Source organism: Oryx dammah, unplaced genomic scaffold, assembly GCF_014754425.2.
Source record: "Oryx dammah isolate SB20612 unplaced genomic scaffold, SCBI_Odam_1.1 HiC_scaffold_3, whole genome shotgun sequence".
In the NCBI taxonomy this organism is placed as follows: Eukaryota; Metazoa; Chordata; class Mammalia; order Artiodactyla; family Bovidae; genus Oryx; species Oryx dammah.
In genome coordinates, this window is record NW_024070187.1 from 115,194,016 (window position 1) to 115,212,133 (window position 18,118).

The 18,118-nt window shown below is 60.7% G+C and overlaps 1 protein-coding gene and 1 non-coding gene across 4 annotated transcripts in view; both read right to left on the reverse strand.

Moving 5' to 3' along the window:
• Nucleotides 1–231: 231 nt before the first annotated feature.
• NSD2 (nuclear receptor binding SET domain protein 2) overlaps nucleotides 232–18,118 on the reverse strand; it is a 76,171-nt gene continuing 58,284 nt past the window's right edge. The window contains exons 11-23 of one of the 3 annotated variants that reach the window (XM_040237691.1): nucleotides 12,430–12,561; nucleotides 12,218–12,341; nucleotides 11,632–11,832; nucleotides 10,725–10,904; nucleotides 10,296–10,452; nucleotides 9,966–10,171; nucleotides 9,077–9,180; nucleotides 7,970–8,239; nucleotides 6,584–6,700; nucleotides 4,626–4,767; nucleotides 4,292–4,398; nucleotides 3,609–3,813; nucleotides 232–3,148 (exon numbers count right to left, since the gene is read on the reverse strand). In XM_040237691.1, coding sequence (XP_040093625.1) covers nucleotides 2,877–3,148; nucleotides 3,609–3,813; nucleotides 4,292–4,398; nucleotides 4,626–4,767; nucleotides 6,584–6,700; nucleotides 7,970–8,239; nucleotides 9,077–9,180; nucleotides 9,966–10,171; nucleotides 10,296–10,452; nucleotides 10,725–10,904; nucleotides 11,632–11,832; nucleotides 12,218–12,341; nucleotides 12,430–12,561 — 2,217 coding nt within the window. In that variant the 3' untranslated portion in view covers nucleotides 232–2,876. Of the gene's footprint in view, nucleotides 3,149–3,608; nucleotides 3,814–4,291; nucleotides 4,399–4,625; nucleotides 4,768–6,583; nucleotides 6,701–7,969; nucleotides 8,240–9,076; nucleotides 9,181–9,965; nucleotides 10,172–10,295; nucleotides 10,453–10,724; nucleotides 10,905–11,631; nucleotides 11,833–12,217; nucleotides 12,342–12,429; nucleotides 12,562–18,118 lie in introns of those variants that run through there. The other 2 variants (XM_040237692.1, XR_005720623.1) reach the window with 2 other exon arrangements.
• On the reverse strand, nucleotides 4,846–4,969 carry LOC120862296. The gene has a single exon (XR_005720726.1).

Below are 18,118 nucleotides of genomic sequence, written 5' to 3' on the forward strand. Positions count from 1 at the left end.
GCCTCTCCCCAGATGTCAGGAGGGTGTCAGATGCTCAGAGCAACAGACGATTCCGGGATGGGGCGGGACAGTCCGGAGTCCAGGCTTAGGACCCCTGTTTCTGCTGAAGGGGGGTGTGGCTTCAATCCTGGACGAGAGCTAGGCCTCCACATGCTGTGCAGCGAGCCCCCCGCTCCCCCCACCCCAAAAATTGGGAAAACTGGAAAAAAAGACTTACAATCCCACATAAAATAAGTTTAAGAAAAAAGCCTTTAAATTTTTTTTAATACAAAAATACTCATACAATCTTCCAGACACAATTTCCGACCTTAAAACGCTATTTCCCCCCAAACAGCAAATCTACATTTCAGTACATCCCCCAGAAGTGAAGTTCAAGTTCTTAAGTCTGTCAGAACTGGCACTGGCACCGGGTGCCCCAGAGCTGGAGCCCGGCCCCCTTCCGGGTGACTGACGCTGACACCCGTGTACTGCTGGAGGAGTCTCGGCAGGGCGGCGGGCACCGTGCCGCCCGCAGACAGCGCCGTGTGAGCGTGTCCTCGTTTGCTGCACGTCTCGTAGGGTCGGGAACTGAGCACCTGGCAGTCTCTGTACTGATACGAACGGGCTTGTCTGACTCGTGAGGTGGCTGGAGAAGGGGCTGCGCACACGTGGCCGTTTGCTGGTCGGGGGGTCCTGGGATGGCGGTGGGGTGACCCCACCTCCCCCTGGGAGGACGAGATGGGGGCCAGGAGGCCGTCGGCACCCAGGGAGCCTGTCCACCCCCGTGCTGAGTCCCAAGGCCCCTGGGCAGCTTTCCTTCTGTTTTGGCGTCACGTTAACGACCAAGGACTGAGGCTGAGGTTCAGAGACCGAATTCCCCACATCCAGCGCCCCTCCGATTTGGGGCAGAGGCCTCGATGGAGGCAGGCCGGGGCCCGCCGAGAGGGCCCTTCTCCGCTGCTCCTCCAGGCCCAGATTCTGCTCAGAGCTGTGAATTGGCTTCTTAGAGACTCTCAGAACTTAGTGTTATTTGCTCATTAGTTTATAATAATTTTTGGAAAGAAGGCAACCACATCTAAAGTAAGTTTTCCAGTATTTCCTTCAGAAAGATCATAAAAGAATTTGGAAATATGAGTGACTCAAAGATCACAAAACTTGACTACTGTCAAATATAAAAATAAGTTAACCTGCGCCCAAAGTGGAAAAGCAACTGCAAAAACAGTGGCGGTGCTCTGGTGGGCAGAGGGCCCTCCCTGGCAGGAGAGGGTGGGGGCCGCCCCCCAGGCCTGGCTCTGCAGGGCAGGGCTGCGCCCGGCCCCCCAAGCACAGGGCCTCAGGAGGTGAGCGACGTCCACCCAGTACTCTCCTGATGGAGTCTGAGAGCGAGCTCTGCACGGAAACGGCCCTGGTCCCCCCAGAGATGGCGGGGCCTCTGAGGACGCAGCTGCCTTTGCCTTTGGTCCCACCTGGTCACTCATCCCAGAGTCACCAGAGAAGGGTCCGCAGCCCCCCGCCCCAGTCTGTGCTCAGGCCGCCGCAGGAGCCTCGGACCCAGAACAGATGCTTCCCAGGGGTCTGGGCCACAGAGCCCTCCCACCAACCCCGACGGCTCAGCACTGGACCACACACCCTGCAATTCTGCAGCCAGACAGCGAGACGGACGGGGCCTCAGGCGCGGTTTTCCGGGGCAGGTGTGTAAACCGCAGGATGTACGTCGTCTGGGTGGTTTCAGCGAAAGGGTCAGAGAACAGCACCTGCTGAGTGGCCGCGCAAGACAGGCAGGCAGGGGGGCTCCTGCTGGGATCGTGCCTGGGCCCAGGTCCACACGGCGCCCCGGGTATCGGCCGGCTGTCGCAAAGCCAGGTGCCCACATCCAGCAGCCCGACTTGAGTGCCCCCACCAAGCCTGTCCACCCAGCCCGGCTCCCGCTGCCCCCACCCAGGCAGCCTCTCCTCAGCCCGAAAGGGCTGTCTGGACACAGGTTCCCCTCAAGCTCCAGCCCCAGTGGGGACACCGGGCAGCCCAGGCTCCTCAGCAGGGCCCACACCCGCCGCTCCGTCCTGCAGCTGCGGGAACTCGGGACGCATCAGTAAACAAGCATTGCAGTCGGTGGTAGTTTGTGAAACAAGTTTAGCAAAAATATATTGAGAGTAAAAGCCAGAAACTGGTAAAGAAAAACCAACCAAAACCATCCACAAACGCTTCCGCACAAGGGCCCCTCGGGGAGCCGCTCACAGGCCTGTGCCGCAGGCCTGCTGTGGGGCCAGGTCCACAGCCGGAGCCGCTCCAACGGTCACACACTATACTACTGGCTTCTCACTAGGATGGAAAAGAAGCATTTTGAGGAAAAACTTCACATTAGTACAAAAAAAAAAAAAAAAATCCCATACAGCTGTTTCATAAGCGCAATAGTCAAAACCACGTTCCCAAGGCACCCTGGGTCCCGGTCCTTGCCAGGCCCCACCCTGGGCTCCTCTCCTGAGTGACGCGGGCGGGCAGGAGGCGGGCAATGTCGTGAAGCCTGGGGATGAGAGACCCCCAGGGAAACACTACCCGGGAGAGAAATGCATTCCATGTGCCAGCTAATCTTCAGTCCTAAGTTCAGCCTAGAACAGCGGGGCAGGGACGGGCTGAGGTTTGAGTGTAGCTGTGACGCTGTGTAGTGAGGCTGTCTGTCCTGGGACGCTGGCGCCTCACGGGGCACCCACGTGGCTCGGACGGTCAGTGCGGGCGCAGCGGGCGCTGCTGAGATGGCTCAGTGGCGGGACGCTCCCCCCTGGGGAGGCCTGTGCGTCTATGCCGGGGCCGGGGGCCGGGGGCGGGGTCCTCCGACGCTGCCAGGCCCGGCCCTCCGCCCGCCCGCAGCCACCCCTGGTCGGACCGGCCCCAGCCAGGCGCTATTTGCCCTCCATGACCCTGCGCCAACACCGCCGCCGCCGCCGCCGCCCCCTCGCCTTGCTGGGCCCCGAGCACGGCTCCTCGGTCTTGGTGCTCCGAGCCGGCTCCGCCTGGAAGTCGTGCTCGCTGCAGTACGACCGGCCGTCCTGGGTGGAGCTGAAGGCCGCTGTGTCTTGGTGCTCCTTGCAGAAGGAGTTGGGGCAGAAGTGGCAGAAGGCAGTGGAGGGTTTGCCACACACGTCGCAGTGGTGCCAAGGGCACTCCCACTTCCCTGCAATGAGAACGGGTGACACACGAGGGCTCAGGGTGAGGGCTCAGCTCACTTCAGCTCTCACTCCAGTGAGACGGGCCCGACTTTGCACACAACTCATAAAACGTAAGAAAAGCTAAAGCTGCTGCTCAGAGGCCTGGTGCACAAGCGGGCCCGTGTCCATGCCCAGGCCACTGGCCGGCCCGGCTGCTCCCAGGACTGGGTGTGGCTGGACTGAGCTTCTGGGGGCCCTGCCTCAGATGTGCCCCTGTGAAGGCGCTCTGTTCAGTCTGGAGAACTACCGTCTGCTGCCGGCCTGTCCTCCACCCCCAGCTTTCTGTCCAGGCTCGCGTGTCTGCCTCCCTCTGGTCTGGGGCCAGGGCCTTGGGGCTCCCTCCTGAAAACAGCTGGCAGCATCCCTCTCGAGAGCAGAGCCCAGCGTCCTCCCCACAGAGACCTGGAGCACCCACCCCCGACCCACCGAAGGGCCGCTTGCCCAGGCCCAGGCAGGGCAGGTGGTAGGCCTTGGTGCAGGACTTGCGGTCGCATAGCACCAACTGGCCGCCGTCCCCGCAGCGGAAGCACTCGTCCTCGGACGGCTTCTTCCCTTCGCCTTTCGTGCGGCGCCTCCTGGCCTTTTTCTTGGTCTTCTTGCCCTTCTCCTCCGAGGACAGGGGCGCTGACGTCTGGAACGGGGAAGTCAGCAGAGTCACTGCAGGGGGCTGGGAGTCCGGGCGGGGCCGCAAGGGGTGTGGGCGTGGCAGTCCGTCTGCCTGGGGACCACGTGGCAGACGGGCTGCTCCCACGGGGCGTATCCAGGCCGTGAAGGACCTCACTCAGGATGCGAGAACACAGCCGAGCTGGGCAAGGCAGGGCCGGCACGCACGCTGCAGCTCCGGGCCCGACGCCTGAGGTGACCCGCGTCCTCGGGAGGGCGCCGCTGGGAGCAGGGCTGTTGCAGGCATCACCCGGCTGGGACGCAGGCCCGAGGAGGTGGGTCCACAGACACGGGGCGCTGCAGACACGGGCGCGGGCGCCAGGCCCAGCCGCAGCCCCACCCTGACCGCGCCCGGCCTCGGCTCGTGGCCCCAGACCATGAGCCCCCGTGCTGCTCCGCAGCAGCCTCACCCGCGCCCCGCAGACCCCGTTCCCGCTGCCACTTGCCTTCGGCCTGTCGCCGAGGAAGCCGCTGCAGTTGGAGGCTCCGCAGCGACACACCGTCTTCTCGTTGCCCAGACAGTCGAGGTTGTAGTTGAAGGTCAGCTCTGTCCCTATGAGGGGACACAGCGCTGGGGCCGCGGCCTCCCGTCCTCCCACCAAGAGCCGCATGGCCACGTGGGCAACCCCCGGAGCCTCCCAGCCCCCTCCCTGAAGGGGGTGCTCCCAGCAAGACTCACCTGCCCCACCACCCCGCCCTCCGGACCCGCCACGCAGCCTGGGACCGGTCGTCTGGCCGCCCGTCGTCCGGGAGCCCCGAGTGCAGCCCGGGGCCGCGTACCTGCGGGGATGTCACACACGGCGAACAGGCCCACGCGCGTGTCCCCGTTCACCGTCCACTTGAGGGTCTCGCAGTTGGGCTGGCAGCTGTGGTTCATGAACCGGGAGTAATTCCCCTTGGGGCCGGCGTCAATGATGCGGTCCTGCAAGGCACGACTCGGGGGTCACGGGCCCGTGGCGCGGCCCGTGCTCACCCGAGGCTCTGCCCGCACGGACGGTGGTGTCGCACTGGAAACCGTGGTCTCCCATGGCTACTCGGATGGGACACCCCCAAACCAGTCCTGTCTCTCTGGCTCACGGAGGGCAGGTCAGCGCCACGAGGAGAGACCACGCCCTGGTGAGCGGGCGGCAGGGAGGGAGAGGTCAGGGGTCACCCGCCACCTAGAGGCACGCGCCGATGGAGGCGAGACAGGCCCGCCGCAGACTCGGACAGGCTGCAGGTCCAGCCAGACCAACAGGGGCACACGAGCCAGGACACGGGACTGCACTCGGGGGGAGACCGGCCGTCCCGCCGCTGCTCCGAGAATCGCCCTTCTCTTCTCCGCTGTCCTGGGGAAGGGCCCTCACTGCCCGACTTGTGGGGTCTCAGTTCCGAGGCCAGGGATGGATCCCAGGCCCGCGGCAGCGCCAGCACCAGCCCCCGGGCGCGGGGCCACCAGGGAAGCCCCTCTTGCTTGCTTTCCAAGTCTCCACAATGTTTGCCTCTTACAGTTTTGTTTTGCTTTTTTTAAAAACGTATAAAGGCATAGATTTATTATTATTTACCCCGCTCAAAAACTTGGTCAGCTTCACCCATGAAACGATCCGTGCTGCACGGATCCCAGAGAACTGTCCACACGGCCTCTCCCCCAGGCCCCAGGCCCCCGGCCTCTCCTGTCGCGCCTACTGAGCGTCCTCTCCCACCTCCCCGCCGCTCCCGCGCGGTCTCGGCACATCTGCTGCGTCCAGGCAGTTTCTCGGGAGCTTCTTCAGCGGCAGAGACTTCCTCTGTCAGCATCTAATTTTCCCTAACCCATCCAAGGGCCAATTTCAGTGAATTTATGTTAACTCCCAGTTTTAACCATTTTATCAAATCTGCCTGATTTATTCCTCAGTATCTTTTCTGTCTCTAAGTCTCATTTTATGGTTTTAACCATTTTGTAACATATCTAAGTACTTTCTTTCAGATCTGGTCTTATCTCAGATTCTCAGAGTGAAGCCTGTATGGGGGTCTTCTCACAGAGACCTTGCTCAATTGCATTGGTACACATTTAGGGAGGCAAGGCTTTTTCTTTGATTCTTGCAGGAAAAAGATGAAGCAGAAGCATTTCATGGGCTCTCTCTCTGTTTCAGCCAGGTGTCCTCAGTGAACGATCATTTCAGGGACTGACTTGTGTGTTAAGTGATCAAACTCGCATTTCTCACAAAATACAAGCAGTTCAGATTTAGACTGAAACACAGGAAGGCACGGGCCCAGGGTTTTCATTTCTAATGAAATAACCTCCTTCATGACCACACCCCAAAGGAAGGGGGGATGGCAGGGGCTGCAGAAATCGGCCACCTCCTGGGGTGTCTGTGTCCCCTAGGGCCCCTGGAGAGGGCTGGTCAGCAGGGCGCTGTGTCCTGACGACCCTGCTCTCCTCCACCCAACCCGTGACAGTCCAGCTCAGCACCGCTGAGAACACTGGTCCCCGCGGAGGACACACGTGCCCAACTGTTGACGGACGTGGGCTTCAGACAAGGAACAGATACCCCGGGAGTCTCCCCGTGTCCCTGAGCATGGCCTCCCCAGCCCTCCTCTCTGACCCCGGGAGGACTGTTGGTGTCCCTGCGCGCATCAGGGAGCATGGGCCTCCCAGAAGCCCCGCGCGGGCTGCGTGGCGCCAGTCCCGGCCCCCAGGCAGTGGCCGCAGGCGTGTGAAACGCTCACGGCCCGACAGCGACACGTGGTGTGCGGCCCGACGTTACCACGCGCGTTACCTTGTCTATGGTGAGCATGTAGAAGTGGGTGATGTCGTTCTCGTGCGCACGCTTGATCCGCGCCATGCACTCCTCCTCGTCAATCAGCTCGCCCACGTACTCGTTCACAAACTCCCCCTGGAGGCCAGAGGGCGCCGTGGGTGAGCAGCAGCCCCCGCCGGGCACAGTCCAGAGCCCCACGTCCCCGCCCGTCAGTCAGTCAGGTGACCACACACGCTCTAAAGGCTGCCGGTGAGGCGCTTCTCCCAGCACCCTGGAAGGAGCGACAGGCCAGCCCCCGGCCCCCAGTGCCCTGTGGCCGGCACCACAACAGTTGCGCTCCCAGCAGAGAGCAGGGTGTAGACCATCAAGCTCTCCCGCAAGAGCCCCTAAACCGGCGGTCAGGGCGGTCCCCCTCGACACTGCTGGGGTCAGCTGCGACAGGCAGCCTGAACATGGACCGTGTGGCCTCTGTCTGCCCGGCAGCCTGGCCCTGCCTGCCCTGTCCTGGGACAGCCTCAGGAGAGCAACCCCAGAGCACCGCTCAGCAACACTCCGGCCCCCATCTCAGTAAACTTTCACTTCCCAACGGCTGCCGTCAGAATTCCGACAGAAGGCCTGACTCATGGAAGTTCAGAGTTTTACTGCGGTAGACATCTTCCATCCAATGTTTTATAATCTTCAACCGTAACAATTCAGAAACCATTTTTGAAATTCTGTTCTCAACAAGTCCAAAAGCAACATGAGCTAGCGAAGTCTAGGAGGAGGAAGAGAAAAGCGAGCCCTGGACTCACACACACATGCTGCACACACACACACGCACACACCAAGATTCATGCACGTGCGCACGCACACACGCACACACATTAACACGCGTACACACGAACGTATGCATGCACCTGCACACATTAACAGACGCACGCACACACGCTGCACACACATGCACGCACACACCAAGATTCATGCACGCACGCACGCACACACATTAACGTACACACGAACGCATGTGTGCACCTGCACATTAACACATAGACGCGCACACATTCAGACACGCTGCACACACTTACACACACACATAAACATCCATAGGCACGCACGCACACACGCACACATGTACACATGAACGCATGCATGCACCTGCGCACATTAACAGACGCACACGTTCAGACACGCTGCACACACATGCGCACACCAACATTCGTGCATGTGCGCATGCACGCGCACACACCTTAACATGTACACACGAACGCATGCGTGCACCTGCACACATTAACACACGGACGTGCACGTTCAGACACGCGTGCAGGCATGCACACATGACCATCCACAGGCATGCACGCACACGCAGGCACACTGACCCCACACGCGCAGGCACACATGCCCGCGTGCACACGCACACCCGCGCACCTTCCTGATGTCCCTCTTGGCCACCAGGCCCCAGCCCTTGCCGGCCGTCCTGACGATCTTGGTCTCGGGGTACTGGCGCTTGGTGAAGCACTGGTTCTGGCATGACTCCCCCGCGGGGCACACTTGCGGGTGGCACTCGAACATGAGCATGCGGTTCAGGCACTGGGAGTCCGAGCCGCACGGGTTCTCGTCGGTGGGCTTGCAGTTGCACTTGGGGATCTCGGAGATGTCCGCCGTGTGGACCTGCACCTTCCCGTAGGGCTTGTTCACCTGCGGGCGAGGGCCGAGCTCAGCCTCCCGTGACCCCTCCTCTGGGCTGCCTCTTGGCAGCACTGCGCCCGAGAGAACCCCCGGTGGGGGGCGGCAAACAGCCACCAGACGCTCTCCTCACAGAGGCGCAGGGGGAGGGGGCAGGGCAGCCCCGGCCTCCCGAGCTCAGAGCAAACGCACAGGAGAGCGGCAGGGGAGGAGGGGCCGGGCACAGGAAGAGCAGCCAGGAGGCCTTGGTGAGAGGCGCCTGCTCACCCGCGCCCGGGGCGGGGCGAGCCGGAGGGGCTGGAACAGCCTCGGGAACCCCCAGCGCCACGCTCAGATCCCCCGTAATTCTGATCCAGGGGACTCATCCTAAAGCGAAGGCTAAATGCACGTCAGTCTCAGACGCTGACCACGGCCCAGGTACGGGGGGCCAAGATGGAGCCCCTGACCTGCCTCGAGGCAGAGGACAGGCGCCCACCCTGGCGGCACGGCCCCACCCGGCCCCTCGCTCCCCGAACCATCTGAAGAAGGTCCTCCTGGGTCGGGTGGCCTGGGCTGACCACCTCTCATCTGGGCTTGGTGGCAGTGAGTGTGATTCAGGAGGAGGGCCTGTCGTCTGTGCCATGCTCTGGGCAGCCGGGCCAGCGTTGCAGTTCCACGGCTAACCATCGGGCTGAGGGCAGGCCTCCCGCACGAAAGCCCTGCCCGCACCCTGGCCTCGAGACAGAGCACACGTGGCCAGTGGCAGCACCCACTCCCGCCTAGGAGGCCAGGCGCAGCTGTCCGGGAGGGCTGCTCCCCGGAGGAGCCCCGCCCCTGCCCGACGAGCCCCGCCCCCGCCTGAGCCGTCACCTTGATGTGCTTGTAGGGCGGGGGCCTGCGCTCGCTCTCCTGCGTTTCTCGGGCTTCCCTTTGAAGCTTGATTTCGCGGAAACGGGCTTCAGCTTCTTGCAGTGCTAAACGTCAATGAAGTGCCAGTAAAAGATTTTAGCGAACAGACACGTCCACCCGTTACGGCCTGTACGTTAATGACTTTGTCTAGACTTTCATCTCTGCCAAGTGGTGTCTCTAGTCTCCCTAATCCAGGAGGAGGCCACACGGCACCCACACAGACAGGGGCGCAGGACCGCCGGCCAGCTTAAGAACCAGGGGGGCTCTGCAGGGCCTCCAGGCAAGGGGCGCTGACCCTGCCCTTGCCCAGCCGCCTGCCCGGCCCACCTCTCCTGGAGAAACCTGGGTGGGCCATGTGCAGGAGCCAGGGCGGGCGGGCGGGTCGCCTCCCCAGGGCCCCACTGCCCTGCGGCCCTCACGTGCTGCCCGTCCTGACCCCTTCATCCCCCAAACGAGGCCAGCCCTCTGTCCCCTCTGTCCCTCACCCGGCTGTGGGGTGGAGGCGCCTGTGCGACTGCTGACGGGTCAGGGTAGCCCCGAGAGCTGGTGCAGCAGCCGCAGACTGCAGCGGGCTCCCTCTCACATAAAGGCAAGCGGGGAGAAATCCCTGCAGGCTAGTACTGAAGAGAGCTCTAATGCGTGCTAGTGGAGGTCACCACAATCAATGTTAGGAAACTTATTAGATGTCACGTCTTATCCTCTGCTTCAACAAACCTAGCCACAAGGACTTAAGCTACAGCTAGAAGAGAATGCTGTGTCCAGCGTTTCCCACAGAAACCAAACACTGGAAACGAAGTCAGCATTAGCAGAGGCCCCCAAGCACCGTGCCCGACCCCGCGGAGCCCCGTACCGTTTTTGAAGACTCTTCCGATCCCTCTGACCCCCTGGTAGCGGCTGCCCCGGTCCCCCTCCATGTACGGGAACACTCGCGCCTGATGCGTCCAGTAATAATCTTTAGACCCAAAGAAAAACACAGGGAATTCTCCAACCTCGTGCTTCATTTTCTGAATATTTGGGGGGACATTTTTGGGATGGCAAACTTCTGCCGGCCACCATCTATTATAAATATTAAAAACAGGGTTCACAGACTCTTCAGAGAGAGTGACAGCATCTCAGTGCGCTCAGCTCTGCAAAGGAAAAGAAGACAGTGACCGCGGCGGGCGGGCGCCTCCTCCCCCACCTGTAGTTCCCGAGCTTCACCCAGATGATGTCCTGAAAGTGCAGCTTCTTCCCGGCCCTGCAGTCGTTGCAGAACCAGCTGCCATCCGGCATGTCGATGCTCAGGCAGTCGGGGTGGAAGGCCGCCGGGCAGGACTCGCAGCACAGCAGGCTCCCCCCTGCAACAAGGGCACCCTTAGCCCCCGCCCGAGCCCCCACCCCGACTCCCGGGATCTGCGCCACACAGGAGCACGCTTTCTTTTCACCACGAAAGCCATCCCGAGTCTGTGACATGACCATGGTTAACTCAGAGACCACGAATGCGACTACATGGGTAAACACGGGCCACAAGAGGGTGGACAGAGCTGGAGAAGTGCCGCAGCTGGCCCTCGGCACGCGGCCCTGGGACAGCCTGGACCAGCCCCGAGTGTGCGAAGCGCCGGGGGCTCACCTTTGGAGCACACGAAACACCAGCTCACGTTGACGTGCGCGTGGTGCCTCTTGCCCTTCCGGGCGGTGAAATGGTTCGTGCAGATGATGCTGTTGGACGCGATCACCGAGCAGCCCGCTGCCAGACACGCATCCCCTCCGTGGTAGGCGACGGGGCACCGGACACACCGCAGCATCTTACCTGGAGTGGACACGCCCACACCCCACACCTCAGCAGGGCAGCCGAGGCCCGGGCGTCCACAGGCTCACAGCGCTGCTGCAGAAATACCCGGGGGCAGCGGAAGGAAACAGGGGCTCGGGTAGGAGGGTAAGAGTGTCATTAGCGTTGTGAAGACACATTTCCTTAAGGCAGTGGTAATTCAATAAGGTATCAGAAAGCCGTCAAGCACTTAATGCTGTTTTCTAAAATGAGGTCAACCAGGGTTTCTCAGCCTGGGCACTGGGTCCCAGTAGGGGCCCGTGGGGGCTGCTCTGTGCGTGCCAGCAGGGACCCCCAACACCTCCAGACATGGCCTTATGCCCCCTGGAATGCAGGCCCCTGGTTGAGGACAGCTGGTGTCAGGAAGCAGACACCCGCTGCCTTTGAGTTCCACAGACTCCACACAGCATGATACAGGTGGGCCTGCACCCGAAAATATGGCTTTCACACATGAAGGACCATCAAAGCCCGAACAAACAGAATCTGTCAAAAGGGCTCAGGCCCCCCTCCTCAAGTCAGCAACCACTAAGGTGACATTTCGGGCAGGAAGAAGGGAAACGGCAAGAAAAACCCTAACCCCCACCTGCACCCAGTCAGTGACAGAAGGTATCTAAACCTACGCGGGGCAAAGCTCTTGGGGACAAGCCTGCCACCCCACCCGCCCTCGATGGCTCGGATCTGGTCACACCCGCACGGAGCTTCTCTGCACCTTTCGAGGGCCTTGGGTTCGAGGGGTTGGAGGCGTGGCAACTCAGGCAGCTGTGAAGCGGGCATCGGAAGCCCCGGCTCTCGAACACCGTCAGGGGGAACCTGCGCACGCAGGCCTCGTGGTAGAACTTCCCACACTGCGACACCGCGCAGCGCTTGACGTCACTCTTGCTCTCCTTACACACGAAGCACGAGTGGATCCCTGGCGGCCAGGGCGAGAGGGGGCGCAGAGCAGGGCTGAGCCGCCGTGGCTCGGGTGGGCACCAGCTCCTCCTCTAGCCCTCGAGGGGCCCTGCCCGCGGGGGTCTGAGCAGACTGCCCGGGAGGGGCTGCGCCCTCCAACAGGTGAGCAGCTGCAGGGAGGGGCTCCTCCAAGAAACACCCCCTCTCCTTCCGCAGGGACAGCGCCCCACAGCCGGCGCTGCGAGCTCCTCCAACTGGACCCGTTCTGACGAGTCCGGATACGGCCAGGGAAGAGGAGGTGGGCGGTGACTGCAGCCGCATGGGCCGTCCACGCCCCTCCCCAGACCGTGCAGCAAAGCGGGAGGCAGAGACCTTGCGTGGGGGGGGGGCAAGGGGGGGCGTACCTGAGGCGCACTCTCGGCACAGGAGCCGCCCCTCCGGCCTGCGGGAGAGGCCGAGGCAGGCCAGGTGGAAGGCGCCGCAGCAGGGGCCCTCGCACAGCACCAGGCTGCCCGGCTCCTCGCACAGCTGTGGGAAGAGGGCCAGAGGCTCAGGGGGTCCCGGTGCCCGCCAGCCTGGCGGAGGGAGGCCGCCCGGCCCCGGCCCCGCCCCTCACCTGGCACACGTGCTCCTTCCTGGCGGTGGCCCCGCGCTCGGACCTCTTAGAGGAGATGGACGCCTCGGTCTGGGTCTCGTCCGCGCTCTCGTCCGGGGACTCTGGGGGCTCGTCTCCGGGGCCGTCCGAGACCTGGGAGGAAGGTGGCGGACGACAGTTCACAGTGGCCGCCAGCAGCCCCGCCGCTCCCCCTCGGCGTGGGCCTGCTGCGCGCGTGCACACACAGGGAGCGGCCCCCCGCCTGGTGTGCAGGTCACGGTGTGCGTGGGCGCGCGCGCCACCTCTCGCCATGTTCCTTAAAAATGAAGCAACTTTTGTGAAAACCCAGTTTGCTCTTGCAGGTGAGTCAGGACAGGCGTGGGGCCGACGAGCTTGACTTTTCTTACCCGATCTATAAAGGGTCAGTGATCTTAGGCTAAGAGAGACGTGTCCACACCCAACACAGTGTCCGATGGGCAGCAGCTCGGGACACGTGGCTACAACGCGTGCTCCCCGAGGGCAGGGGCCTGGCGTCCGGATGTGCTGCCCCGTAACTGACCAAGAGCCCCGCCCGCCCCGGCCCACAGCCTCCTCCCTGCGGAGGGGCCGGCGGGAGGGCAGTGTCTGGGAGAGGCGGGCCAAGGCCCCTTCCTGACGCTGGACACAGCCTTTCCCTCACAAGATCAGCAACAGTAAATCTTTATGGATAGAAACCAATAAATGTTTAATTAGAAACCTTACATTCAAATTTTTTAAAGCCTAAAAAATACATTTAGTATTTACCGGATGTTAGGCAAATAAACACTGAAAACCGAATTTTCAGCAGAGCAGAAGTAATAAGCTAATCTCCTGGACGCCGCAATAACAAGAGCAACAAGGAGTTAGGACCCAGGCTTGCTGTTCACCAAGAAGACAGAACTAGAAACTCAGCTGGGCCACGCTTCTTTTTTTTTAAAAAAAACGCAACAAAACAAAATAAACCCGGCAGCCAGTTCATCCAGTTCTGGGTATCGGTGCTACTTCCCCAGGTCCACCCCCCTGAGATGACAGGGAGGAGCAGAAGGGAAAGCCCCTGACCAACAGAGGGGCTTCTGCTGACTGGAAATCCGGAGTTAAGGTGTGCTGACCTCTCTGGGGTGTGCAGGCTGCCTGGCGTCTGCGGGCAGCTGATGGGCATGGGCCCCCGTGCCAGCCTGGCCACATGCCTAGGGCTGACGGAGCCCCGTCTCCAGAGAAAGCAGCCTGTACCCTTTATTTCCCCACCTTCTCCCGCAGGAAGGAGACGGCGTGGACGGGCACTGTCCCCCGAGGCCCTCCCTACGGCTCACCGCCACCTCCTCCATACTGGTGCCCCAGAGAAGGCAGCCGGGAGAACGCCCTGAGTGCAAACCCCGTTTGACGTGTGCATCAGAGGCACAAAGAGGGCGAGCCCCAGGCGGGTCTGTACTGGTGCCAGGCGGCAGGCGGGCAGCGGCCCCCCGGTCCTGGTCCCACGTGGCTGCCTGAGAACCGACCCACAGGAGGGCCTTCACGGGGGCTCCCGGGACGAACCCGGTGCCTGACCCACCACCCAGGTCCTCCCCTTGACACGGCTGCGACCAATCTAAAAAAAAAAAAAAAAAGAAAAAGAAAAAATGCACGGAGAGAAAGACAGAAAACACAGACCAGTCCAGGGTCAAAGGAAGGAACAGCACCTTTTATTTAAGATTTACAGAAAAAGCGAGCACGTCTCCACTCGGAGATATTCCTAAGTTAACAAAGTCTGGTTTGAGGAAATTAACACGGAGTACATATTTCTGAATGGAGTATAAATGTTCCAGACACACAGGCGCGTTTTCTGCCGGGCGCTAAGGTGCACGCACAGCAGCAGACCCCCCAACAGCGCAGTCCGTGGCGGGGGGAGGGTCCGCGGGCATCCCAGCGCGCCCCCGCCCGCGCCCGAGGCCCCCGCGCCGGCCGGGGTCTGACGCACGAGGGCGGAGCGGGCGGCACCGGCTCCGGCTGCAGCTCCACCTCCGGGGCACCAGGGCCGGGCTTACTCGGAGACTCATTCACCTGCACGGTCCCAACACAGTCCCAACTCTCAGGCTACGACCTCTAGGGAGGACTCCACATCCGACAGCAGGTGCTGGCAGAGACGCCCGGGGCCGGGCGGCGGGTGCAGCTGCCCCCCACGCACACCCGCTACCTACGCGCCCCGCGGCCCGCGGCGGCAGGGACACACTCCTGCAGGCTGGCGCAGTCTCCGAGGCGTGCCAGGGCCTTGTCAGCGAGACACCAACGGACACGTGCGCCTAGGGAACAGGCGACCCAACTGCTAGAAGCGACTCGGGACTCCCAGCAGGCCCTATGCTCGGTCAGCGTTACACAGTGAGGTTCAAATCTTTTAACAAACATCCCTTCACAAGTCGACACTACATCGGTTTAAATACAGTTACAGACCGTGAACAGCACAGTTCCATGAACCAACATTGCTTTTTCGTTTGAGTCACGCTTTTGTAAAGGGGAAAACATCGCTAGGCGCACGTTCACAGAGGGTGAGGGTTGACAAACGAGACGGCTCCTGTGCCCGGGAGCTTTATCAGCTTAAAACCAAAGACTAATCTCAAACAGGTCTTCCAAGTTGACATCACAGTGAAGTATTAGAGTGGAATTAAAATAATTCGTTAGTCATTCATCACCTGAAGTGCTACAATGCAAACAAAAGTTATTGGACACGTGTTACAGCGATCGTTCCTCGCCACCCCGAGCCCAGGGCTGAGTCGGGAGAGCACAGCCTGGCCCTGTCCTCACACCACCATCTGACCAGGCAGCCCCCAGAGCCCCGGCAGCCCCCAGAGGCGCCCCCGGCCCTCGCCACAGGTGAAAACGAGTCTCTACAAGGTCCTGTGAAGCAAGTGTGGTCCGAGCTGTGTCCCCAGCAGCTGCCACCCGCAGAGTGGGCTGGGGAGGGCTGCTGGGGAGGCCCGGCGGGCGACTGTCAGCAGAGGCTGAGCCACCGAGCCCTCCCCACTGTTGCCCCCCACCCCCGCTTCAGTCATTTCTGCAAGGTTCAAGATGTCCTGAATAACCGGTTAGCACACGCTTCCAAACACGCACTGAAGAATTATGCGCAAAGGCCCCACACCGACACCAAGGCCAGAGAAAACCATAAGCGTGGATCTAACACGGTTAGCTACCTGCGGAAGACGGCCAACCCCTCATCACTGTCAAGTAAATCAGCAGTGACTTCTCATATTCCAGGTACAACAGCAAAGACAGTACTTAAAAGGATGAAAATCAACTTTACTGACCAAAAATCTAAAACATACGGGAGTCAACATGCTTCTTGGGAAAAACAGTGAAAGCAATCACAGGTTTGCGAGCACTTTGAGAAGCCTTTTGTAATATGACAGTAGTATTTCAACTCTTTCAGCAAAAAAACTGTAATTTAAGTTCATAATCTAATAGATAAACTGAGTCCTCAGAAATTACTTCTGTTCACAGATTTTTAAAAGCTGAGGTGGTGAAACTATTGATTTTAAAAGCATAAACGCTAGCTTCACACTGAGTCAAGGCAGTTCTTATCCAGTCTAACCACACACAAATCCCTAACCAGAACAAACTTAACAGTGAACTGATGTGTAAAGGAGACAGACGTGTCTCAGAAGTTGGGAAGTTAGAAGCCGAATGGAAAGGAAGTCAAGTCAATCAAGTCAACTCGAGAAACCACAGTGATCGTGTCCACCGCCCCCTCTCCTCTGGGGAAGGACTGCTCTTTTGCCCATCTGGGCTGCACTCCCCTGCCTGAGCCCGCCGGAAGCGCCCGCCAAGCTGGCACTGCCCGACCAACGGAGGACGCGCCGCACTTAAAGCGCTCACACGGCTACTGCAAGGGACAAAGCTCAACACTCCGCCTGCCACAGTGGGGCCAACGTCCACTCACAACCGTCTCTGGGGAGAGAACCCTAACTTTAAGCTCATACATGGGCCCCTTTTACGTTTCTGGATCTAGATACTGACAGTCTGAGTTTTCTTCTTTACACCATCTCTGAGACTCGCTGGGCGTAAGAGCCGCCCCGGTCTGGCCAGGCTCACACGTTCCCGGTCCTGTGCCCAGGCGACCAGCCGGGCCCAGAGACCCAGGGGTGGCAGGCCTCCCCCTCCTCTGCCCTTCCTCCACTGCGTCCAGCCACTCCCATCCAAGACGTGGCCACCAGACCTTTTGAACTGGCCACCACTGCCCCCCATCCTGGACCTGAAGCACTCCGCCTGGAACATTCCTGTGGTTTTGCATGGACTTCCATGAAGAACACAGCGCTGGGCCTCCCAGAGACCACGTGGGGGGCAGTCTAACCCCCACGTCTGAGGGGTGGGGGTGGGGCGCACACGCCATGCGAGAGACGGCCTCTGCTGTGTGTCCACTCTCAGCTGGGAGGCACACCAACACGAGATGGAGCAGGGTGGTGAGACGCACCTCCCCTAACCCCGACGAGGGCGCCTCACGGAAGGCCGAGGAGAGGGAGCCTGTGGGTGGTGGGGGGCCCCTGCGTTTCTGGAATGGCCACCACCTCAACTGTGGGACATCCAGACACGCGTCCACCTCTGGCCTCCTCCTCTGCCAACACAGGTGTAGGGAGTGGAAGGGGTGGGCGTGGCAGGGACCTCGTAAGCAGTGTAATCAGACTCACCTCAGCAACAGGCAGAAACGAACAGCATAACTGACTTCAGCGAGTGAGGACCGCCCACGCTACCCAGCGCACAGCCCACCTGCGCTCCACACACACTGCTGCTCGTCTCTAAGCCCTCTCCAAGCTGGAGCCCCTTCCACTCAGCTCCTCCAGAAGCCAGAACGCCCTCTGGGGAGCTCGGCTCCCCCAGCACCCCAAAGCGAGACGCCACTGCATCCGGAGCAGAACGATGGAGACACGGCTGCCCTTCCCGCGGGTCACCCTCCCGACGGCCCAGTCTCTCTGCCCAGCTGAGGCTCACCACACGCCCTCACACCTGCTCCGCGCACCCTCCCCACTCTGCTGATGCAGACTCCGAGCTGCTCGGGGGGCACGCCAATCCTCCCCATCAGAGGAAGGCTCGTCTGTGGCCAACTCCGACCCCACCTGCCGCGTGTTGGCTGCTGGCGGGCTGTCTACAATTCAAACTTCCTCAAGCTATCATTTCACATGAGCCTCTTAACCCTCGTCACAGGCCTTCCAGGAGGGAGTTTTACTCTGGGCAGTGGCTTTTTGGACTAGGTCACTTTTGCCCACTGGTTTTTGACATTTTGCAATTTAGTGACTGGTTTTGGGGAACCCTCCACCATTCCTTTAGGAACGGCATGACCGCGGCCATCCTGGAAGCCCACGTCCCACTGTGTCCAAGCAGGGTCACCAGCCAGCCGCAGGCCACACCCGAGGCGGGGCCGCGCCCGAAGCGGGGCCATGCCCGGCACGGGCCGCCTCTCGGTCTACTGCAGTCAAGAGGACCACTTTGCATGCCAAAGCAAAATTTATACTTTTGGATAAAAATGGAATGATGATGATTTTATTATTTTTATTGTTATAACCATTATTGTCACAATAGCGAACCACTAAGTCCTTGCAAGGCGCCAGGCACCCCGAGTGTTTTACATGCGGTACATCACTTAACGGTTTAGAACACACGTATCAGTGAGAAACTCTCGTTAAACGTAAAGCACATCTGAAGCGTCTGCTCAGCTGGAGTCGAGTGCTAT